At 42.5% G+C, this 26294-nt stretch overlaps 1 protein-coding gene across 1 annotated transcript; it reads right to left on the bottom strand.

Moving 5' to 3' along the window:
- Positions 1-3252: 3252 nt before the first annotated feature.
- On the bottom strand, positions 3253-25313 carry LOC141133502 (uncharacterized). Its single transcript, XM_073622917.1, has 4 exons — positions 25166-25313; positions 12169-12570; positions 7271-7672; positions 3253-3498 (listed from the first exon to the last, which is right to left on the bottom strand). Exons 1-4 carry the CDS (start codon positions 25197-25199, stop codon positions 3476-3478), a joined length of 861 nt encoding a protein of 286 aa, XP_073479018.1. The 5' UTR covers positions 25200-25313; the 3' UTR covers positions 3253-3475.
- Between the last annotated feature and the right edge of the window lie 981 nt (positions 25314-26294).

Here is a 26294-nt window from a genome sequence, read left to right as displayed (position 1 = left end):
GAACAGGAAAAAAGTTCGTTCGAACATGCGAACACCGTTAAAGTCTATGGGACATGAACATGAATAATCAAAAGTGCTAATTTTAAAGGCTTATATGAAAGTTATTGTCATAAAAAGTGTTTGGGGACCTGGGTCCTGCCCCAGGGGACATGGATCAATGCAAAAAAAAGTTTTAAAAACGGCCGTTTTTTCAGGAGCAGTGATTTTAATAATGCTTAAAGTCAAACAATAAAAGTGTAATATCCCTTTAAATTTCGTACCTGGGGGGTGTCTATAGTATGCCTGTAAAGGGGCGCATGTTTCCTGTGTTTAGAACAGTCTGACAGCAAAATGACATTTTGAAGGAAAAAACTCATTTAAAACTACTCGCGGCTATTGCATTGCCGACAATACACATAGAAGTTCATTGATAAAAACGGCATGGGAATTCCCCAAAGGGGAACCCCGAACCAAAATTAAAAAAAAAAAAATGACGTGGGAGTCCTCCTAAATTCCATACCAGGCCCTTCAGGTCTGGTATGGATATTAAGGGGAACCCCGGCCAAAATTTAAAAAAAAAAATGACGTGGGGTTCCCCCTAAATTCCATGGTATGGATTTTTGGGGGGACCCCACGCCGTTTTTTTTTTTTTTTTTGGCGCGGGGTTCCCCTTAAAATCCATACCAGACCTGAAGGGTCTGGTATGGAATTTAAGGGGAACCCCGCGCCAAAAAAAAAAAAAAAACGGCGTGGGGTCCCCCCAAAAATCCATACCAGACCCTTATCCGAGCACGCAACCTGGCAGGCCGCAGGAAAAGAGGGGGGGACGAGAGTGCGGCCCCCCTCCCTCCTGAACCGTACCAGGCCACATGCCCTCAACATTGGGAGGGTGCTTTGGGGTAGCCCCCCAAAACACCTTGTCCCCATGTTGATGAGGACAAGGGCCTCATCCCCACAACCCTGGCCGGTGGTTGTGGGGGTCTGCGGGCGGGGGGCTTATCGGAATCTGGAAGCCCCCTTTAACAAGGTGACCCCCAGATCCCGGCCCCCCCCCTGTGTGAAATGGTAAGGGGGTACATAAGTACCCCTACCATTTCACGAAGAATGTGTCAAAAATGTTAAAAATGACAAGAGACAGTTTTTGACAATTCCTTTATTTAAATGCTTCTTCTTTCTTCTATCTTCCTTCATCTTCTGGTTCTTCTGGTTCTTCTGGCTCTTCTGGTTCTTCCTCCGGCGTTCTCGTCCAGCATCTCCTCCGCGGCGTCTTCTATCTTCTTCTCCTCGGGCCGCTCCGCACCCATGGCATGGGGGGGAGGCTCCCGCTCTTCTCTTCTTCTTTTCTTCTCTTCTTCTCTTCTTCTTTTCTTCTTTTCTTCTCCGGGCCGCTCCGCAATCCATGCTGGCATGGAGGGAGGCTCCCGCTGTGTGACGGCGCTCCTCGTCTGACAGTTCTTAAATAACGGGGGGGCGGGGCCACCCGGTGACCCCGCCCCCCTCTGACGCACGGTGACTTGACGGGACTTCCCTGTGGCATTCCCCGTGATGTCACAGGGAAGTCCCGTCAAGTCACCGTGCGTCAGAGGGGGGCGGGGTCACCGGGTGGCCCCGCCCCCCCCCATTATTTAAGAACTGTCAGACGAGGAGCGCCGTCACACAGCGGGAGCCTCCCTCCATGCCAGCATGGATTGCGGAGCGGCCCGGAGAAGAAAAGAAGAAGAGAAGAAGAGAAGAAGAGAAGAAAAGAAGAAGAGAAGAGCGGGAGCCTCCCCCCATGCCATGGGTGCGGAGCGGCCCGAGGAGAAGAAGATAGAAGACGCCGCGGAGGAGATGCTGGACGAGAACGCCGGAGGAAGAACCAGAAGAGCCAGAAGAACCAGAAGAACCAGAAGATGAAGGAAGATAGAAGAAAGAAGAAGCATTTAAATAAAGGAATTGTCCAAAACTGTCTCTTGTCATTTTTAACATTTTTGACACTTTTTTCGTGAAATGGTAGGGGTACTTATGTACCCCCTTACCATTTCACACAGGGGGGGGCTGGGATCTGGGGGTCACCTTGTTAAAGGGGGCTTCCAGATTCCGATAAGCCCTCCGCCCGCAGACCCCCACAACCACCGGCCACGGTTGTGGGGATGAGGCCCTTGTCCTCATCAACATGGGGACAAGGTGTTTTGGGGGGCTACCCCAAAGCACCCTCCCAATGTTGAGGGCATGTGGCCTGGTACGGTTCAGGAGGGAGGGGGGGCCGCACTCTCGTCCCCCCCTCTTTTCCTGCGGCCTGCCAGGTTGCGTGCTCGGATAAGGGTCTGGTATGGATTTTTGGGGGGACCCCACGCCGTTTTTTTTTTTTTTTTTTGGCGCGGGGTTCCCCTTAAAATCCATACCAGACCTGAAGGGTCTGGTATGGAATTTAGGGGGAACCCCACGTCATTTTTTTTTTTTAATTTTGGCCGGGGTTCCCCTTAATATCCATACCAGACCTGAAGGGCCTGGTATGGAATTTAGGGGGACTCCCACGTCATTTTTTTTTTTTAATTTTGGTTCGGGGTTCCCCTTTGGGGAATTCCCATGCCGTTTTTATCAATGAACTTCTATGTGTATTGTCGGCAATGCAATAGCCGCGAGTAGTTTTAAATGAGTTTTTTCCTTCAAAATGTCATTTTGCTGTCAGACTGTTCTAAACACAGGAAACATGCGCCCCTTTACAGGCACACTATAGACACCCCCCAGGTACGAAATTTAAAGGGATATTACACTTTTATTGTTTGACTTTAAGCATTATTAAAATCACTGCTCCTGAAAAAACGGCCGTTTTTAAAACTTTTTTTTGCATTGATCCATGTCCCCTGGGGCAGGACCCGGGTCCCCAAACACTTTTTATGACAATAACTTGCATATTAGCCTTTAAAATTAGCACTTTTGATTTCTCCCATAGACTTTTAAAGGGTGTTCCGCGGCATTCGAATTTGCCGCGAACACCCCAAATTGTTCGCTGTTCGGTGAACTTGCGAACAGCCAATGTTCGAGTCGAACATGAGTTCGACTCGAACTCGAAGCTCATCCCTAGTTGAGAATATCATCTCTTAAATATCTGTCACTGCAACAAATGTCCCCATTTGGAGGATTTACACTCCTACTGTTACTGTGTAACTAACTAAAAGAAATGTCCATCTGGTTTAGTGACATTGGTCACCAGGAGAAATAAAGCAAGTTGATTTTCCAGGGACATTAATAAATATCTGACTGAGGTTATAATCCTTTCCTAAAAAAATGTTTTTGGTAGAAATATGCTTTCATTTATCGGTTTAAATATTCTGCAAACATAGAAATTTCAGTAAAAAAAATAAATGGAAAAAACAAAACATTGAGCGTATTGAAAATAAATTTTGATGGCGTTCCTTTAGAGCTGCCCAGGAAAATTTCTTAGGCATCCAGAACTTGTCCAGGTTCTCAGCATGAGCTCGGTATCAGAAATTTATGTTTAGTGTGTTAGTTCCTACTTTTGTCCTCCATGACAACCTAAAAAAAAAAAGAAAAATGTATATATATATTAATATATATATATATATATATATATATATATATATATATATATATATATATATATATATACAATATACATAAAGTTTAACAAAGAAACATTTATTTCCTATCCTTTCTACATATCCAACTGGTGTTTTTTGTTTTTTTTTTAGAGTAAATACTTACCTACCGTAAAACATGATTCCAGGAAACCTGAAAATTCCCACTTGCAGTGGAAATGATCTCACACTGCAAGGGTTACCTACTCTTTTAGATCTAGAGCACATGTGTCAAACACAAAGCCTGAATCCTGCCCTTCCAGGCCATTGTATGTGGCCCTTGCACCTCTCCTGCAGCCCCCTCATCTCTGCCAGTACCTTATCTCAGTAGTCAGCATCAGCGAGGAGGACAGAATGCCTCCACCAGATCCTGCACTTCTCCGTGCAGCTGCCAAAAGGTTCATCTCTGTCCCCCCCCTTGTCTCAGCAGCCATCAGCAAAAGGGAGGACAGCACTCCTCCTACAGACCCTGCATCTCCCTGCAGCTGCAGCGCCCTCTCATCTCCGACTCCCCTGGTCTCAGCATTCAGCAGACTCCATCCCTCCTTCAGACCCTGCACTTCATGTTTCCTAGCTCTGCCGCAGCTTCTTCCCAGCAGCAACACAAGGAAGGGGGGTGCACTGTGATGTAAGGAAGGGTGGGGGGCTCGATGTAAAGGGGGGTGGGGTACTCTGGACATCTGCTTATAATTATTATGAGAATAGCCCAATTCTATGCCAGTTGAAAGGGAGGGTCACATACCATTGGTATCATTCTCAAGAATCTTTATCGGAGACTGCCCAGACAGAAGACCATGGCAGAACCATGCTCTGTCTGAGCATTCACCAATAAAGTTTCTTGTGAATGATACCAGCAGTTTGCGCCCATTGCATCATCTGCTACAGGAGTGTGAGTGGGCTTGGTACTGGTCTGCATCTGCTCTCCACAGCTTAAGTTTATACTAAAACCAGTAATGATCGAATGCAGAGACATTCATTTAATTTGATAAAGAGTAGATACATGTATATAGTGTTGCAGATACAACCGGCCCTTTGAGGGCAACCATAATGCTGATGGGACCCACAATGAAATTGAGTTTGACACCCTTGGTCTAGGGGACATAGAAAAAATTTGCTTATGAGGTGAATACTGATGAGGGGACGCACTGGACACATTTGCTGACATTGTGCTATATGCTGAGTGTCCAATGTGCCCCCTGTGCCTTTAGGGAGGGGTGGGCTCCCCCCCAGGCTCTTCTGCCCTCTGCCTATCCATTATAATGCATGTGCTTCCACTGTGGAGGCTCCCAAAATTTAGAGTTAGGTCTCCAGATACTGGGGTGCCCTGAAGTGGCTCTACAGCTTGCGCATGTATTTGCAAATGTGTGCAAACTAAACCCCTGTTTTTAGCACATACTGTTAGACAGGATAATTTGGTTGTTTGACATGTGTCGCCCTTCAATGTGCTCCTTGCTGCAAAAGCCAGTTAAAGGTTTGGGCAGTGGCCATTTGTTTGTATAGAAAATATTTACTTACCTGATCCTTCTCCCTGCTAGACCAGTCCCATCAGTGTCTTCTCCCCTATGCTCCACTGGTCTAAGGCCCTGACATCATCAAGACCAATGTACAGTCCATAGTCCTTTACTGGACTTGATCATGTTGAGGGACAGTCCGCCACATGGACCATTTGCTGGGGAGCAGAGGATTAAGTAATAGAATGCTTTTACCCTCTCCCAGACCTAAAAGAGCAGATAACCCTTGCAGTGCAGACCCACTGCCAGGAGGAATTTTCAGTTTCTCAGAGTTGGCATTTACCTACGAAGTGTTATTTTTATTAAAAGCTCTAGGCAAAGATCCCTATTTTCTGGGTGACATTTGGTAGTGCAGGAGTGAGAGTAAGTACCTACTCCCATCTTTACAGGTACAGCTGTTTTTTGAAGTTAAGGAAAACCTTAAGCAGGTTTTTCCTTAATTGAAAATGACTTTTCAAAATATTCAATAAATCCAACAATAAGCAGCTGAATTTTATATGCATGTTTTGATTTTTCCAAGTTGAGTTGGAAGACAAACCTGGCCTTCGACTCTACTTGCCTTATGAGCCTAATGCCACTCACTACATTAAGGCTTTTTTCACATTGACTTATGTCGCGTACACAGGAGCGGACTTTACGGCATACTTTGTCCGGCGGACTTTACGACGGACTTTCGGAATGAATGGATTTGCCTACACACGATCAACCAAAGTCCGACGGATTCGTACGTGATGACGTACGACCGGACTAAAACAAGGAAGTTCATAGCCAGTAGCCAATAGCTGCCCTAGCGTCAGTTTTTGTCCGTCATACTAGCATACAGATGAGCTGACTTTTCGACCGGACTCGAGTCCATCAAAAAGATTTGAAACATGTTTCATTTCTAGGTCCGTCAAACTTTTAGGGAAAAAAGTCCGCTTGAGCCCACACACGATCGAATTGTCCGACGGACTCCGGTCCACCAGACCAAGTATGCACACGGCATTAGCTGGTGATTCTTAATCCGTGGTAAATCGCGGTTGTCAGCAGTTAGTGGGTGACTGGTAAGAGCTATTGGCACCTGCCACCATTTACACTGAAATCCTTATTCACCTCACCACAACCACATTGCTTGGACAGGAATGCAGCTCATCCCCATTCACCTCTATGGGGCGTGGTGCCAGGGGATATTGTCTGCCAAACACAACATGCCCTATTTTTTTTACAGAACCACAAAGCACAACTTCACAGCGTTAACAATATGTAGGGCACTACCTGATGGCAATTGCCTGGTTATGACAGGCAACTGAGGTGAGTTAAAAACATGTCTCAATAGCTTGAATTTAGCACACTGATATGCCCATGTGACAGGGACCTAAAGGACCAATAAAGTAACTTGAGGTTGGAAAGGCAAGGTAAGTCTGACTTTTACAAAAAAGCTGCATCTTTACTGTATATATTATGAACTATGATCATAATATATCTATATATCTATATTATGATCTACTGATCATATTGACTCCTTGACATTTGGTTTTCAACTGAAGGTTTCTTCTGAATATTTCCTATGTTTGTGGCAGGTTTTATTTAACTTAATCATTCCTTTGGCATAATCAATGCAGAGCAAAACCTCCACTCTGATCAACGACTGTAACAAGGAAAAGAACACATTGTGCAAGTTCCAGCTCAACTTGTTGGACATCACAGAGGGTTATGGACACCTTCCATGTGGGAAGGTGAGTCGTATGCTCAACCACTAGCAAAAGTGCCAGCTACTTCACTTCCCCCATGGTGGCCCATCAGAGTGGAACAGAAGCAAAGGAAAGACTGGTATATGATGCTGGGGAAAGGCAGGCAGGGGAGTGAAGGAGACCTTTTAATTTTACCTTGCATCAGAAGAAAGGTTCAGTTTAAGTCATTCATATAAGTGTTGAATGCTGGGCCATCTAGTCTTTTTCCTAGGTACTGCTAAACTCTATATACAGTATAAAAACTGTATATGTGGCTGATCAACATGTTCAATCAACTTTTAAACATAAAAGATGGGGTAACTTATCAAGAGATAACTTTCACATTATAAAGTCATGTAATTGACCAAGATCCAAAATGAAATATAAAAAGGAATAACAAAAATAACAATGTCTTTCTTCACATGAGAATGCAGTATATTTCCATAAATTTATCACTGTTATCCACAAAATGTGCTGCTTTCTTGCTCACCTTGACAACATTTTTTTTCTCCTGGGTCCACAGTTTCTTCTTCTGGATCCACACTGAGGTTCACTTCACAACACATGGATTGTTTCTCTTCTTCATCAGAGACCTCAGAGATCGAGAAGGTGTAGATTCCACTGTCTGCTGGCACAATGTCTCTAAGTTCTAGGTCACCTTTCCCTTCTTTCCAGAATGGCAAGGATGTTCTTTCTTGGTCAACTTCCATGTTAATACCTTTCTGAGAGTGAACTGTAACATTATTGCCAGGGCCAAGCCTCTTCTCCCAAGACAGCAAGACTTCGTTAGGATTCCAAGAACTCAGGTTAATTGCACACGGAAGAATGACTGTATCGCCAGTTTCAGCCCTGACCTCAGTTTTGGGGCGTGGGCAGCAACCCTCGGCATCAACTAGATGAAACATCAACAAGAGGCAATAAATTGACTACAATGTTTTCAGAAAGGAGAGTAGAAGAGAGAGAATGTTAAGATGAGGTCCGTTAGAAAGTTAACCCTTTTTATATGCACATACAGTATGCAATGGCAGGGCTGGTGGGTCTTAACACCCTTCTGCTGCATATATGTAACACTGTGTTGTTCTGGAGCTTACTTCATCAGTGTCCCCAGAACTTTGACCAAGCAATCCAGCGGCTAATTAGCCCCAGGATGGGGTCTACATAAAAGCTGGCCGCTTGCTTCAAAAAACAATACCAGGATGATGCCTGTAGCTGCAGGCATCATCCTGGTACAACCACTTAAAGCCAAATGACGTACATGTGTGTGATTTGGCGTTAAAGTGGAACTTCGGTCATTTTTTCATCTTTCCATCTATTAAATCTTCTGACCTTGTTGTTTTAATTTTAGATTAGAAACTTTTTTTTCTCCTAATAAATACCTTATACAGCCCACTTCCTGTTTCTTGTCTGGAAAAAAGCCTAGGCTTATGACATCATGCACAGCTCCCTCTCTCACACTCGTGAGAGTTTGCCAGGAAGAGGGGGGGGGGGGGAGTCATAAAAGGGCCAATGAGAGCTGCAGAGCTGGAGGTGTGCCTCTGTGTGTCTGTGTAAATCCAGGAAGTGAACAGGCAGCAGCTTCAGCTGCCCACAGTTAAAATGGTTGCAGCCAGACTCAGTTGAGGGAGATTTCTGCAGCATATTTGGCAAGTACAGAATTACAATAAATATAAAATAATATGCAAAGTGGTTGTAGGGAAGCTTCAGAATGACAAAGATGTTTTTATTACAGATTATGTGGGCAGACTGCAGTTCCTCTTTAAGTGGATTATGTTCCACTGTGTGTTGCAGTAACACATACGGGTATGACATGAGTTACCATAATGCAACGTGTAATCACAGCCCAAAGCTCAATTCTGGGCTCCCCTTTCCTGGCTGCCATTGTTTCCCTGGACTGCTGTGTGCAAAGTTTTGTTATCCGGTGAGAAGATTTAATTTAATTTAACACTTTACTTCTGTTCATTTATTTGCTTGGCTACTTTTGGAAGCGCCCCCTTCCTTTTATCTTTTATTCTTGCCCATAATTCAATTTCACACTTCTGAACACTGCTTTCTGGGGGGGGTCTTCTTATTACAAAGCAAAGAAAAGTGGTGTTTTGTTTTTTTTGTTTTTTTACTTTGTAAGTAAATAATTACCTCCTGCCTTAAAACACAATTCCAGGAAAGTGGAAAATTTCCCCTTGCACTGGGGCTGTACCTGCACTGCAAGTTTTAACTACTTGTTTAGGTCTAGGAGGCATAGAAAATAAGATTTAATTACCTGATCCTCCGTCCTGCAGTGTCTGCTCCCCCTATGCTCCTCTGGTCTAAGACCCTGACATCATCAATGCCAATGTCTATAGTCCTGCATTGGACTTGATCATGCTAGTCCACTGCATAGGGCAGCGCCTTTTGCCAAGGAGCAGAGGATCAGGTAAGTAAAAATGTTTTAATCTTCCCTAGACCTAAAAGAGCAGTTAACCATTGCAATGCAGACTCACAGCCTCTGCAAGGAGGAATTTTCAGTTTTGCAGGGATGGGGTTTACCTTTTGAGGCACCTATTTCATGAAAAAAAAAACTTTAGGCAAAAATCCCTATTTACTGGTGTGACATCTGTGGTGCAGGCAGTGGGAGATTTAAGTACCTACTCCCAGTTTTTTTTACATTAAAGCGCGCTCGATCCAAAAGCTTTTATAGCTGCAAAGGGTGAGCCAACTCAATATTGAACCCTACGGACTAAAACTGGGATGCCATTAAAGTTCATGTTCGTGTAAAGGCAGGTGTCCCAATAAGTTTGGTAATATAGCGTACATGTTATTTTGCACTCCTAGAAGGGGTAAATCGACATTGCGGGAGCGGGTCACACTGTTTACGCCTAAGAAAGTGAAAGCAGTGTGTGCTGTGCTCTCTGCCTCCCCCTACAGTGCAGTACCCGACAGGAAGAGATAAGGTAAATGACTGCCATTTTTTAATAGGCTATCTGTTTGTACGGTAGATATAAAAAGTCTACACACCCCTGTTAAAATGTCAGGTTTCTGTGATGTAAAAAAATGAGCCAACGATAAATAATTTCAGAATTTTTTCCACCTTAATGTGACCTATAAACTATACAACTTAGTTGAAAAACAAACAGAAATCTTTTAGGGGGGAGTAAAAATAAAAAAATAAAATAGTGTGGTTGCATAAGTGTGCACACCCGCTTATAACTGGGGATGTATCTATACTCAGAATTAAGCAATCACATTCAAACTCATGTTAAATAGGAGTCAGTACACACCTGCAATCATTTAAAGTGCCTCTGATTAACCACAACTAAAGTTCCGCTGTTCTAGTAGGTCTTTCCTGACATTTTCTTAGTCGCATCCTACAGCAAAAGCCATGGTCCAAAGAAAGCTTCCAAAGCATCAGAGGGATCTCATTGTTAAAAGGTATCAGTCAGGAGAAGGGTACAAAAGAATTTCCAAGGTATTAGATATACCATGGAACACAGTGAAGACAGTCATCATCAAGTGGAGAAAATATGGCACAACAGTGATATTACCAAGAACTGGACGCCCTCCAAAATTGATGAAAAGATCCCTGGTCAGGGAGGCTGCCAAGAGGCCTACAGCAACTTTAAAGGAGCTGCAGGAATATCTGGTAAGTACTGGCTGTGTGGTACATGTGACAACAATCTCCCATATTCTTCATATGTCTGGGCTATGGGCTAGATTGGCAAGACTGGAGCCTTTTCTTACGAAGAAAAACATCCAAGCCTGGCTAAATTTTGCAAAAACACATATGAAGTCTCCCAAAAGCATGTGGGAAAATGTGTTATGGTCTGATGAAACCAAGGTTGAACTTTTTGCCCATAATTCCAAAAGGACATGTTTGGCGTAAAAACAACACTGCACACCACCAAAAGAACACCACACCCACTGTGAAGCATGGGGGTGGCAGCATCATGCGTTGGGACTGTTTTTCTTCAGCTGGAACAGGGGGATTTGTCAAGTTAGAGGGAATTATGAACAGTTCCAAACACCAGTCAATATTGGCACAACATCTTCAGGCTTCTGCTAGAAAGCTGAACATGAAGAGGAACTTCATCTTACAGCATGACAATGACCCAAAGCATACATCCAAATCAACAAAGGAATGGCTTCACCAGAAGAAGATTCAAGTTTTGGAATGGCCCAGCCAGAGCCCAGACCTGAATCCAATTGAAAATCTGTGGGGTGATCTGAAGAGGGCTGTGCACAGGAGATGCCCTCGTAATCTGACAGATTTGGAGTCTTTTTGCAAAGCAGAGTGGGCAAAACTTTGCCAAGTCGAGATGTGCCATGATGATAGACTCCTACCCAAAAAGACTGAGTGCTGTAATAAAATCAAAAGGGGCTTCAACAAACTATCAGTGTAAGAGTATGCACAGTTATGCAACCATATTATTTTATTTTTTACTTCCCTCCAGCTAAAAGATTTCAGTTGGTTGTGGAAAAAGTTCTTTGTCTCATTTTTTTACATCACAATAAACCAGACATTTTAACAGCGGTGTGTAGACTTTTTATATCCACTGTATGTGTGTTTATATATATGTGTGCGCATGTATATGTATGTGTGTGTGTGTTTATAGATGCATGTGCTTATATTTACAGTATATGTGTGCATGTGTGTATTTAGTATGTGTACAATCAGAACTGATTTTTTTTCCTGCTTGTTCATAGTACCAGCAAAAAAATTCTGTTCCTCTGAAAAGCGATCCATGCTCAGATCCCTTTTTAGAGGCATTTGACAGCCGGTAAATAGGCATATGTTGCCTCCTGACCACCTGTTGTAACCCCCTAAATGCATCATCACTATGCTGCAACTGTCTGCAATGCACACAGTTGTGGAATGGTAGCGGTGCAGCCCCATTCACCTAGGGGTATACTTCAAGGGCGCCCTGACTGGAAAAAGATTGAGGAACACTGGCATAGAGGAACCGATCTCTTCATTTTCCTCCCGCAGCTTCTGAATGCCTGTGGGATGAATAGGAGGAGAAGCGGGGGGAAATGGAGAAATCGGTACCTTTATATGCAGCCACCCACTTGCGACCGGGCCCGGGCATTCCACCAACGGGCTCGGAGGAAAGGGCCCTGTCCGGGGGTCAGGGGGACCCTTCATGGTTTCTTGCATCGGGGCCCTGAAGGTTCTAGTTACGCCACTGGGTAAAACTTTCTACAGGTCAAGTGGTTATTCAAATAAAAAACTGAAAAGATAGGTTAAATTATCAAGAGATAACGTTCACAATATAAATTTCATGTGATTAGTCAAGATCCAAAATGAAATATAAAAAACATAGCAATTACAAGAATAAAAATGTCTTTCTTTACATGAGAATATATTTCCATAAATGAATCACTGTTGACTACACAATGTACTGCCTTCTTGCTCACCTTGAGAACATTTTTTTTCTCCTGGATCCACAGTTTCTTTTGCTGGGTCCACATTGAGGATCACATCACAGCACATGGGTGGTTTCTTTTCTTTATCAGAGATCTGAGTGATCCAGAAGATGTAGGGCCCACTGTCTGATGGCACAACGTCTCTAAGTTCTAGGTCACCTTTCCCATCTTTCCAGAATGGCAGGGATGTTCTACCTTGGTCAACTTCCATGCAAATACCTTTCTGAGAGTGAACCATAACATTATTGCCAGGGCCAAGCCTCTTCTCCCAAGACAGCAAGGCTTTGTTGGGTTTCCAATGGCTCAGATTAATTGAACATGGAAGAATGACTGTATCACCAGATTTAGCCTTAACCTCTGTTTTGGGACATGGACAACAACCTTTGGCATCAACTAGAAGATGAAACATCAACAAGAGGCAATAAGTTCACTAAAACATTTTCAGAAAGGAGATTAGAAGAGAGAATGTTAAGATGAGGTTCATGTTAAGGTTAACTCTTTTATGACAGCAGTAAGCACATGTGCAGTGGCAAAGCTGGTGGACTTTAACACCCTTCTGCTGCATATATGGATCACTGTGTTGTTCTTGGTCATACTTCATCAGCGCCTCCATAACGTTGACCAAGCTGTCACTGACAGCTCTTGGTCAGCTAACCACAATCTGGTGCCAGTAGGACAGACCCTCTGGCATCAGCACCGCGCAACCAATAACATTGCCAAATGATCATTAGATCCTTCTGCCAGCCTCAGGCACCAATTTTTCACTTAAAAGGCTGGCTAACAATGTCGGTAACGGGTTAGCTAAGTTTTAACTCATATATTGGCTCCTTATATGTCTAAAGCTACAGATAGGGAAGCAAGAAACACTCAACCAATATTAAAATATTATATTTAAAAAATTAAAATCCTTACAAATTGCTTCAGGAGTATATAAAAAATAAAATTTTTACAATATCTTAGGAGAACCTTTGCACACCTTTGTGTACACAATGTGACAGTAGATTTACAACCTGCCATGCAAACTGAATACTGACCTGGAAAATAAGGTCCTGTCTTAGCCAGCTTTATATCTCTGGGATACTAAACCACAGAACTGTAAAACATGGTGATGAGACGCAAAGTCCTTCTGCTGAGTGTACATCTACCTATGGGCTTTCCAGTGACCAGCCCTCTCTCCTCCTTACGGGGCTTGGTGATGTCATATATACCTCCTGGAAACCTCAGATACAGACCAAGGTAAGTATCTTTTTAAATTTCTTTGTTTAAACTCTGTTTTACAATAGCTTTGTATTTGGGGGTGTGGGCTGTGAAGCTGTGGTTTCCATTTAGAACGTTCAGTTCAAAAAGTTACAAGAAAAAATGATAACCTAACCATTTCCTCCATCATACCTACCTAGGTGGATGCAGCATGGGTTCGATGCTGTATTTGTCTCCTGCCACCTCTACACTGAGATCTGAGCGATCGAACACCGCTGATCACTTGGTTTTCAGAGCTCCGTGAGCAGAGAGCTGTGAACTGTCAGTCACAGCTCTCTGCTCTGCTCCTCCTCGCTCACTGGAGCTCTGAGCTGTGGAGAGGGGCGGGAGCAGCCGTCCCAGGCTCTTAGGGGCTCGCTGAGAGGCTGAGCCAGGTGTCAGTCCAGGCAAATGGAGAATTCAGTCTCTGCGTTCATGACGACGCGGTGCCTGGACTGACATTGGTGACATCAGCAGAGAGCGGACTTCAGTCCGCTCTCTGTTGAAAACAGGTCACAGGAGTGCAAAACAAATTGCACTCCTGTGATCCATAGAAGTACAGCTAAACAAGCTTTAGCTATACTTCTTTAAATACCAGATTTTTTCCTTAATGCAGTCCATATGTTTCCTTAAGGCAGTCCATATATTTTTGCTGCCATTGCAACCCAGCTCTGCCAAAATGGCACCTGACTCTTTTTCGGGAACACAAAAGACAGCAATGCATGGTAGTTGCGATGCACTGCAGCACAAGTAGGCTGGGGTGCCATTCAAAGGCACCACAATGCACTAAGATGTGTGTGGTGTGTTGCGGTAGCACCACATGGGTGTCATTCAACCTGGGGGACTGAGGACCTCAGGTGGATGAAATGAATTACTGGGGGGGGGAGACAGCAACAGAGAGGAGGTGATAATTGCAACCAGAGATGTTTTTTTAATTTTAAACTCCTGCTGGGAAACATTTTTTTCAAATGCCCAGAGTTAGGCTTTAACATACACTTTTATAATATCAAAAAGCATTTGTAATACAAACACCTGTGTAGAGTAGAAAAAAAATAAGCAGGCAACTACCCCACCTTGTATAGAATAAATGTGATATGAAGGCAATCTATACACTGGGGGGAGAACCTCTGGGGGAATCTAGGATGGAAAAGGACCTGGGGGTCCTAGTAGATGATAGGCTCAGCAATGGCATGCAATGCCAATCTGCTGCTAACAAAGCAAACAGAATATTGGCATTAAAAAGGGGATCAACTCCAGAGATAAAACATTAATTCTCTCGCTCTACAAGACTCTGGTCCGGCACCTGGAGTATGCTGTCCAGTTCTGGGCACCAGTCCTCAGGAAGGATGTACTGGAATTGGAGCGAGTACAAAGAAGGGCAACAAAGCTAATAAAGGGTCTGGAGGATATTAGTTATGAGGAAAGGTTGCGAGCACTGAACTTATTCTCTCTGGAGAAGAGACGCTTGAGAGGGGATATGATTTCAATATACAAATACCGTACTGGTGACCCCCACAATAGAAATAAAACTTTTTCGCAGAAGAGAGTTTAACAAGACTCGAGGCCACTCATTAAAATTAGAAGAAAAGAGGTTTAACCTTAAACTACGTAGAGGGTTCTTAACTGTAAGAGCGGCAAGGATGTGGAATTCCCTTCCACAGGCGGTGGTCTCAGCGGGGAGCATCGATAGTTTCAAGAAACTATTAGATAAGCACCTAAATGAGCGCAACATACAGGGATATACAATGTAATACTGACACATAATCACACATAGGTTGGACTTGATGGACTTGTGTCTTTTTTCAACCTCGCCTACTATGTAACTATGTAAGGCAGCTGCCTCTTTAACCTGTTGAATACCGGGCAATTTCACCCCCTTCCTTCCCAGGCCAATTTTTAGTTTTCAGCACTGTCGTATTTTAAACGTCAATTGCGCGGTCGTGCGACGTTGTACCCAAAAGAAATTGATGTCCTTTTTTTCACCACAAATAGAGCTTTTTTTTGGTGGTATTTGATCGCCTCTGCGGTTTTTATTTTTTGCGCTATAAACAAAAGAAGAGCGACAATTTTGAAAAAAACACAATATTTTTTACTTTTAGCTATAATAAATATCCGATACGTATTCTTCTACATATTTTTGGTAAAAAAAATCGCAATAAGCGTATATTGATTGGTTTGCGCAAAAGTTATAGCGTCTACAAAATACGGGATAGATTTATGGCATTTTTTAAAAAAAAATATTTTTTTATTTTTTTTAGCGGCGATCGCGATTTTTTTGGTGATTGCGACATTATGGCGGACACATCGGACACTTTTGACACATTTTTGGGACCAATCACATTTATACAGCGATCAATGCTATAAAATTGCATTGATTACTGTGTAAATGTGACAGGCAGTGAAGAGGTTAACCACTAGGGGGCGGGGAGGGGTTAATATGTTTCCTAGGGAATGATTCTAACTGAAGGGGGAGGGGACGCACTAGGGGAGGAGACCGATCTGTGTTCCTCCGTTCTGGGAACACAGATCGCTCTCCTCAGAGCTGACAGGCTGTGGATCTGTGTGTTTACACACACAGATCCACATGCCGGCCCGGTTAACGGGCAATCGCGGGTGCCCGGCGGACATCGCGGCCGCCGGGCACACGCACCGGGTCCCAGCCACCGGTCACACGCGCGCGCCCCCTAGACGGCCTTGGAATCCCAGGACGTCATATGACGTCCACCCAGGATGGGAGATCCCATCTGTGGACGTCATATGACTATGGGCGGGTAGGGAAGTGGTTAAATGCCAATGTATATTATATGTTCATAAAAAGTCAATATGTGAATCCAATCACCATGCTCATAAGCAACTGCAATATAGTGCCCACATTTTTCCTGCAGATCAACAAACATGCTCCACCACATGCTAGTAAATCCTGCACTCACCAGACCAATCAGGTCAACAAGCAGGCTACAGGGGTCTAGACATAGAGCCAGCCATCCAGACAGACATGGCGGGTCCCGGTATCACTCATGTGTCAGATATCGAGAATAAAAAGTCCCAACAGATTTGAGGTACATAGTGTGAAACCGTTTATTTACTCAAAAACCATTAAAATGTATGTGTAGCGCCCTGGGGTTTAGTCAGGGAGCTCCTCACCAAATTCCTTAGCAGGGGTATCTTCCATAATTAAATTGTTAGAGATCCATTGATTTCTCCCTAAGTTTGGCCTTGCACTTTTCTCATCTACCACTAAGTGGCCAGGCACCTGGTGGTACTAGATATGAGACGGACAACTCAAGGTCAGGTTATGGGTATATGGGGTATCTCAGCCAATGGGGTTTTCTTGAATCCCTTGGCCTGCTGGGAGAACCTATATATTTGGGTGGAGTCAGGTGATCTGTGTTCTGTGCCACCTGGACTGCCATCTGGGTGGACGTGTGTTGTCTGCCCCGGTCTGCTAGGCCAGAGATTGGGCCTATCCCAGGGGGCATCTGGCTGCCAGGCTGTGTGAGGGCCTATCCAGAAGTAAGAGGGCAGTCCAACCAAAAGTGCCTGTTCTGGGAACCTGTTGTGGTCGGAGGTAGGAGGGAAGCCGTCGCCACTAAGGGACCAACCACCTTAACCAGGGACCACAGTTAGTAACTGAAGCAGGTACCGGAGCAGCATTCTCACCGAATGGATATGATGGAGAACCGAGAAACTTCAGGTGGTGATCAAGTCAGGGACCCAACCAGCGGAGGTGATGCTTGCAGAGCAGCCTTGTGTGTCAAGCTAGGGACCGAGCTGGTCAGCAGGGGTGAAGCTTGAAGGTATCTGAAGTGCCAAGCTAGGGACCCAGCAGAGAAGCGTGGGTGATGCTTGAGGGAGATACCACCACAAAAGCCTTGAGGAGCTCATGAGATTCAGAGTCAGTGAATCAGGGAGTCCAGTGAGAGACTAGGAGCTCAAGGGGCTGAAGAACTACAAGGAGAAGTTGTAGTAAAGCTGAGAGAACTGTTACATTTGAATTAGGAACTGTTAAGTACCGTAGCCATAGGGGACAGCAAACCTGCACGTGCAGAAATGGCACCTTGCTGGGGCCTTTCCCTATACGGCTGTCTGCCTATTGAAGCCTCGGAGTATGCCTTTTGAAATTGCAACTACTTAAGGCTGTCCTGGCCCCAACCCTCTTTCCCTTGCAAAATATAAAAGGACTGTTAAAAGAAATAAAACCTCTTTTGCATCCAAGAAATGTCTGGCGCCCAATGACTTTTACCACCTTTGCACCCACTATGCCTCACAACCTATTACATATTGAAGGATTCAGTGGTCTGTGGCCTCTAAGGTTCTCATTAGATTTGAAAAGGTTAGAGATTCTGCTACATATGTATGCACTCACATATTAGGTGTTAAGGAAAAGCACCAATACAAACAGCTCCCCCAGTCAGGAAGGTATTGCACAGCCACTCGCATCCACTGGAGCCGATGTGCATTCCACAGATCTGGGAATGATGCAAGGGAAGGACCTGAAAGTAACCCCGACCTCTCAGCCTCTATGCATTTTGTGCATCTGTGCGCCTTTAGGAAGCGAAACCCACCAGGAGAAGAGTTGACATATCTGTCTGGATAGCTGGATCTACGTTATGACACCTGTAGACTGCTTGTTGACTTGATTGGTCTGGATTTACTAGCACATGGTGGAGCACGTTTGTTGATCTGGAGGAAGCACTATATTGCACTTGTAGATCCCCCACTCCTGCTCAGCCAAGCACACCAAATCTTTACAAGCACCCCAGAGACAGAAAACAGTCCGTGACTTTGTTTTATTAGGTGTTTCAACCTGGATAGGGATGCGCACTTGGCTCCAGCAACAAAACTTTGGCAACAACTTCAGGGGCATCTTCCTATATTCAGTCTATATACAGTCTCCTTGACACTCCTTCTGCAATTCACTTGCTTGCAGAGTCCAGTTGAATCTTTGTTAGTAGATCTGACAGGCTCTCAGTCAGATTTAAGCAATGGCCCTTTACAGGCAAGAACTCAAAGCCCTTTGTTGTGTAACAAAATACAGCGATCAGCTTGTATATTCCCTCCTGTGGCTACTGATCCCAGCACCACCTCTTCAGGCACTTCCAACCCACCTGGCTGCAGCTGCCCCTTTCACAAGCCCTCCCGGCTTCTTCTCCTCAGTCCTCCCAACTGACTCTTCACCAGCCCACCTGTCTGACTCTCAGGAAATCTCCTGGGGAAGGATGAAGACTAGGGAACACTGCTGTCTTCTGGGAGAACTGGCTACATGTTGCAGTCCCCAGTGACGCTGATCTACTCACTCTGTCCTCTCTCTTGCTCCCATGCCTCCAGGAAGGGCATTCCTCTGTGTGTTGTGGCAAGATTGGCGCCTGAGCCCCGGCCCTAGGCAGGACCCCCCTCAGACTAGGGGGCACCCCTGAGGGCCACCAATAGCCTCCACAGCACTATATCTCCATCTTTCACTGACTGACCCTGCTGGGATGGCTCCTGCTTATTTATGAGGTAAGCTCTGCCCCCTGCCAGCCCACTACTGGGGATTGGTCGAGGCCTCATAAATATTCCAGGCAGTTCCTCCTAACCTCCTTCCCACTAGCTCTAGAACATTCTCCAATGTCCCAGAAGCAGGGGGAGGCATCCCCCGAATGAGTCATCCAGCCCTGTCTCATTGAACCCTGATCCAGATACAACAGCTCAGGCTTAGACCTGGGCTAACTAAATTTACCTACACTAATAAAACCTAGACTATTTCTAGCACACACTAGAGGGCAGGGGCGGACTGACCATTGAGCGACTCGGGCGCTGCCCGAGGGCCCTGGGCCACTAGGGGGCCCCATCAGGGTTGCCAGCCTCAGTAAAACCCAGGGAAAGTATGTATAAATCTGTGTTTTTTTACATCTTTCTGTGTATACTGTGTGTACATGTATGTGTATACTGTGTGATTGTATACTGTGTGTGTGTATACTGTGTGGTCCCATAATCTCTGATTGCCTGGGGGCCCCATAATCTCCTATTGCCCGGGGCCCCATGAGTTATCAGTCCGCCCCTGCTAGAGGGTGCTACACACTTGTTTATGAGCACGGTGATTTGATTCACATATTAACTTTTTATGGACTTATAATATACAGCCACTATTTATTTAGTTTTTATTGCTTGGATGTTTCATCCTTTTGCACACATTGTGTATATGGTACCTGTGTAGAGTCGTTCAAGAGAGGAAAAATAATAACGTGCACCGTTTAGGAGATATTTTCTTTAGCAGTATGCACACTATGCTCTCAATGGACAGCATGCCGTCCATTGAGAGAACTGTGCCTCATGCGCAAGAGTGACATCATTGCGGCTGGGCCGCAAGCCCGGAAGAATGACCAGATGAAGATGGAAGCTCCGGCAGTGGTGACAGCGCACCACTTGAGGGCTTAAGGTAAATCTGTCATAATATACTAGTACAATGCATACTAGCACATTATGACATTATTCGACAGTCCGCTTTTTTTTTTTATTGCGGTTTACTAACGCTTTACGTAATGACAAAGTTGTCGCTAAATAAATAGGCTCATAGCAACAATATTATAAAATGCCCTGTTCCATAAAGTGTATAGAGCTGCAAGAGCTAAAGTGGTTAATAAAGGAAGGGATAAAATTAGGGCAGTAAGTCACTGAAAACACTCTTTCTTGACCAATATTTTTTTGCCTTTGGAATGTATTGTGGTTTATATATTTATATGTTTATTTTTTGTGCTGATAGCAGATGGCTCACTTTTTACCTTTCACAAGTTTTCTTCTGTTATTTATAATGCTCAGTGCCTCAAGCTGAAAATTACACACATGGGATTCAATTAGACAGAGGTAATCAAAAGGCCAGCAGATACTGATTCTGGGAAGTTTTTGTTGTTTTTATTATTTTTTATGGAAAACATGCCTGCACAATCTGAATATTAAATATTTTGACTCCTGCTATACATAAATATTAAGCAAACAAAAAAACAACAACAACAACAAAAAAAACTAGACTGTGTATAGCAATGCCAAAGTATAAAGTCAACAGTAAAAATGTAATAAAATCGGACTGCCCCTATACAGAAACAGTACACAAACACCAAAAAAATAAAATAAATATAATGACCAATGTCACAAGCATTTGTCCAGCCGTAACAAATTTCCCCCATATTTTGTCTAATATGTTTATTTCTTATGATCATCAGCTCCATCTACTGTCATAATGCATTTTTTCCCCTAAAATAACTAAAACAGGAAAATGTCACATTATGGCCATTAGATGGAATGCATTATTATAGGAAATAAACATTAGACAAAATAAGGGTAAACTTTGTTATGGCTGGGGAAATGTGCATTCTGAATATTAAACAAATAGTGAAAGAGGACTAAAACAATATTTATGTTTTCGTGCCCAAAGAAATAAAAATAAATCATATACTTATAATAACATCTTTTCCAGACCTAAAGTAATATTTATGTGCTCATACAAAAAAATTCAATGATATACCCATACTAAAATCTTTTAATATAAATAGAATGTATGTATACAACAACAAACATATGTCTGTATAAAACAAATCAAAAACCATATGCAACAATATAACCATATATGAAATGTTCAAAATAAAGTCTCTTAAAAATATATTAAGTATTGTTATTTTTTTTTTTATTTTTTACTTTTTATTTAAAATAAAATAAAATAAAAACATTAAGAAAATGGAGTTTGTATGTTCTCCCTGTGCCTGTGTGGGTTTCCTCCGGGTACTCTGGTTTCCTCCCGCACTCCAAAGACATGCTGGTAGGTTAATTGTCTCCTGTCTAAATTGGCTCTAGTATATGAATGTATAAATGTGAGCTCCTTGAGTAAAGGGACTAACATGAATGTACATGCATGTACAATGTATATGTAAAGTGTTGTGTAGATTGATTGTAAAAAAAAAGATTTAAAAAAATTATTATTATTATTTTGAACATTTAATGCATGGTTACATTGCTGCAAATGATTTTTAAAGTTTGTTATTGTATACATACATTCTGTTTATATAAATAATTGTTATTATGAATATATATCATATCATACAGTATTTCTTGTACATGCACAATAAATTCATTTTTTTCACAATTTATGCTATATTCATAATACACATTTTGGGTGTTTATTTAAAAACTATTTAGCGCACTCGTAGAATTGACAGCACATGTTTTTAAATCTAATACGGCTGGGGGAATGCTTGAGATGTTCATCCAGTGAATTTTTTTATAAATAGACCTCAATGTGTATAGCACCGCCAAAACAGAATGTCATAAATAAAAATTGAAGCAAATATAACAATGTGGCTTTTGATCAATAAATATAAAAATGGATACAATGTCAATTCTCAAGCAAAAGTCAATGTTTCTTACAAAGGTATTATGCTATCAGTTCTTGTTTTGTTGCATTATATCATCCTGTGTAATACAGGAGACTTTATTCATAGACAAGACGTAATGTTGGTCTATACTGCATAGCACAAGGTCATATCTTATGATATTGGAAACACTATCTATAAACACAAGGCAGTATCAAGAATCTCGAAGCAAACAGTGCAGATAATCTTTTATAATTTTGAGGTTCTTCCCTTTGGGGAATTCTATTTCATTCGGTTGAAGGAATCATGAGTGGCATCAAGCGCGGCATTTTAAATTGATTTGAATATCACAGCAGAAGAGAAGAAAAAGTTATTGGTTTGATGTTGATGGGATGGAGTTTTACTTTTAAACATGGAACAGTTGAGATTGTATGCATTTTAAATTATATTGATCAAGAGGCATATTGTTATATTTGTTATAATTTTTGTTATTGACATTCTGTATGACAGCGCTCTACATATCAAATTTTATTTCATTTTGTAAATGATTTCATTTGATGCTTTGAAAGAAAAGATTGTATACATATAGTAAATGAAAAATATAAAACATCCATTTGACTACTTCAGATCTGCGCTATAGCTGAATGATGGCTACAGCGCGGATCTGCTTTGCTGGGAGTATGTCTATTGACGTCCTCCCCTTTGCAGCCTCGGCACGCCCCCTGAAGGGGGCGTGTGGCACGCGCTGTGATCACCCAAGTCAATGAGACTCGGGTGATCGCAGATCCGAGTAAGGGGCTGATCCCGGCCCCTTACCACATGATCAGCTGTCAGCCAATGACAGCCAATCACGTGATGTAAACGGAGGATCAGTAATCATTTTTTTTTCTTCTCACGGCTTCTGTTTGCAGGGATATTGGTCCCGAAGAGGAACAGCATGTTATGTGCCAACCAGTGCCACAAATCAGTGCCAAAAATCAGTACCCACAAGTGCCACCCATCAATGCCCACCAATGGTGCCAATCAGTTCCTCATCAGTGCCACCTAGCAGTGCTGCCTATCAGTGTCACCTACCAGTCCTGATCAGTGCCCATCACTGCCACCCATCAGTGCCCATCAGTGCCACCTATCAATGCCACCTATTAGTGCCACCTATCACTGCCACCTATTAGTGCCCTTCGGTGCCGCCCATCAGTGCCACCCATCAGTGCCACCTCTCAGTGCCCACCAATGCCACCTATCAGTGCCCACCAGTGCCGCCTTATCAGTGCCCATCAGTGCCGCCTAATAGTGCCCCTCAGTGCCACCTTATCAGTGCCCATCAGTGTCACCTTATCAGTGCCCATCACTGCAGCCTATCAGTGCCCATCAGGTTAGCCTCATCAGCATACATCAATGAAGGAGAAAAAATACCTGTTTGCAAAATGTATTAACAAAATATAAAACGGTTTTGTATTTTTTTAAAAAAATTCTGTCTTTTTAAATTTTTTTAACAAAAAATGAAAATCCCAGAGGTGATCAAATACAACCAAAAGAAATGTATTTCTTTATGCTCTATTTGTGGGAAACAAATGATAACAATTTCATTTGGGTACAGCGTTGTATGACCGCACAATTGTCATTCGAAGAGTGACAGCGCTAAAAGCTGAAAATTGGTCTGGACAGGTTTAGGTGCCCAGTAAGCAAGTGGTTAAAACCATACACAGTTTTTAGGCCTCTTGCACACAGCACCTTAAAAAAGCTCAGCACAGCTTATTTTTTTTTACAGAGGTAAAATACAGCCCATAATTTGTAATGTGCCTTTGCAAACAGGCGTGTAAACAAGCGTTGTGTATTCTTCAGTAAAAAAAAAATATATAGAAAAATCTGCATTTTTGGTCAGTAATTTACGCCTCATGTGCACAAATGTGCACCTATGCGCACATTTATTCGCAAATGTCCATTAACCACTTAAGAATCAGGCCTATTTTTCAAACTTGTTGTTTACAAATTAAAATCAGGGTTTTTTCTAGAAAATTTCTTAGAACCCCCAATCAGTATATATATTTTTCAGACACCCTAGAGAATAAAATAGCAGCAGTTGCAATACTTTATGTCACACTGTATTTGCGCAGCCGTCTTACAAACAATTTTTTTTTTTTTGGAAAGAAAACAGTAAAGTTAGCCCAATTTTTTTTATATTGTGAAAGATAATGTTACGCCAAGTAAATTGATACCCAACATGTCATGCTTCAAAATTGTACCTGCTCGTGGAATGGCAACAAACTTGGACCCTTAAAAATCTTCATAGGCGACATTTAAAAAATTCTACAGGTTACTAGTTTTGAGTTACAGAGGAGGACTTTTACTAGAATTATTGCTCTCGCTGTAACGATGACAGCGATACCTTACATGTGTAGTTTAAACACCGTATACATATGTGGACGCAACTTATGTATGCGTTTGCTTCTGTGTACGGCAGGACGGGGCACTTTACATTTTTTTTCCTATTATTTATTTTACTTTTTATTTTTTATTCTTACACTGTCCCTTTGAAAAAAAAAATTTGGATCACTTTTATTCCTATTACAAGGAAACATCCCTTGTAATAGAAAAAAGCATGACAGGACCTCTTTAATGTGAGATCTGGGGTCAAAAAGACCTCAGATCTCACATTTACACTTAAATGCAATAAAAAAATGTCTTTTTTTTTTTTTTTTACATGTCTTTTTTTTTTTAAATAATGTCTTTAAAAAAAAAAAATTCCCCTTTAAGGTCGATGGTCTGATGTGATGTTTGACATCGCTTCCGTCATCCAACGTTATTGAGTCGAGTGGGGGGGCCATCATTCCCTCACTCGACTCACAGCCTCTGAGGGGAAAGGATCGGATCATCTTCGCCGCTACTGGCGGCTCCGTTAAGCGGCGGAGATGACCGTAATGCGGCGGGAGAGGGGGCGGACACCTCTGCTGCCACGGATAAAAGTGATCTCGCTGCGAATAAACTGCGGAGACCCCTTAATACTCCGGTATTCCACGTCAAAGTACCGACGTAAAGCTATGGCGGTTTGCGGCAAGTAACATATTGTGAACCCGAAAAATAAGTTTACGCGAATGCAAGTGTGTGAAATTGCGCAAACACATATGCGTGAAAATATGCACAAATACCAACAAAAAAACGGCTGAAAAAAATAGATGCTCAAACAGGGGTATCGTGTGCAAGAGGCCTTAAAAGCACTTAAAATAAAAACATTATAGCTTCTTTTCCTAGTGCGTGAAAGACTGGCTATAAGTGAAAGTTAGTCCAGAAATAGGAACCTCTAGCAACCTCTGGAGGAGCCTTTGGATTCCATGGAACACTGGTAGAGAAACCCTACTTTAGAGTAATTAATAACAGAGTACAGGAAAGCCAAAACTATTGTAATTACATACCTTTATCCTTATCGAGACTTGGAGTGGGACTCATTATAAAGGTGTTGCTATACCAGGCATCCAATACTTTATAGCCCTTTGGTGCTAAAGCACACACCTTTTGTGTTGCGTTTTTTTTTTTTATGTTGCAGAACCAGTTTGAGCAAGTCAACCAGCTTCCAGTTAGTCTTGCTTAAGGAAATGAGTGTTGTCAAGATATAGACAAAGTGTAGCAACGCAAGTTATTGTAACATGTCTACCTGCTGTCCACACAGGGAAGTGTGCCAATGCCTTCCTAAAACACAAGCACGTTTGTTCAATAACAATCACTCACCTGTGTGATTTTAGCTCTAAATGATATAGTAAGGTTCTGGGTGTGCGCAGCCTATTGCATTAGGGTGTGCATCCCAAAACTCAAGCACACATGCGTGTATGTGTGTGTATATATATATATATATATATATATATATATATATATATATATATATATATATATATATATATATATATATATATATTAATATTAGGATATATATATATATTAGGGCTGAAACAACTAATCGCTTAATCGACAACTAATCGATTATGAAATTAATCGGTTATGAAAAATGGTAATCGATGAATCGGCCAGCCGATTAGTTGGCCTGCATACAGAATGCATTATTTATTTGTTTACATATCAGGAAATACTGTGCAGTACACCATCCGTACATGTCAGTAAGTGCCTGAGAACTTGTGAATGTGTGAGGAGCAATGTCTCATGGGACATGTAGTCCTGGGCAGGAAGTGAGTGTTTCTAAAGGCAGAAGTTTTCTTTACCTTGCTATTGGGGCACTCTATACTGTACTTAACGTACACAGCACTGTAGAAACAGATCAAAAGCAAACTGCATAGGTGTGTACCGAGCCTTATGCTGGCCAAACGGATCAATTTTCAGACGAGAATATTCATATGAAAAATTTTTGTACATTCCCTGAATGAAAGAATGTTGTTTGAAAATTTTCACTTGCTTTTAACATTCTATTTTAAAATTAATGTCATTTCTGAACGAAAACCACATACACTGTCTGAAAATTCCTTTGACCAAGCAGTTTTCTATTGTTTCTAAATTTTCCTGTCACTGTGGTTGAAAATGAACGTCGATTTGACC

The sequence above is a fragment of the Aquarana catesbeiana genome, linkage group LG03 (genome assembly GCF_042186555.1).
Source record: "Aquarana catesbeiana isolate 2022-GZ linkage group LG03, ASM4218655v1, whole genome shotgun sequence".
Taxonomy (NCBI): domain Eukaryota; kingdom Metazoa; phylum Chordata; class Amphibia; order Anura; family Ranidae; genus Aquarana; species Aquarana catesbeiana.
The sequence above is the reverse complement of the archived record's forward strand: the minus strand, read 5'-3'. Positions and strand labels throughout refer to the sequence as shown.

Excerpts from the sequence above, each read along its gene's own strand:
- LOC141133502 (XM_073622917.1), bottom strand. The coding sequence starts at position 25,199 with ATGAGTCCCACTCCAAGTCTCGATAAGGATAAAG. Across the intron at positions 12,571-25,165 it reads AAGTCTCGATAAGGATAAAG|TTGATGCCAAAGGTTGTTGT; the intron begins GTATGTAATTAC and ends TTCATCTTCTAG. Across the intron at positions 7,673-12,168 it reads AGAAAAAAAATGTTCTCAAG|TTGATGCCGAGGGTTGCTGC; the intron begins GTGAGCAAGAAG and ends TGTTTCATCTAG.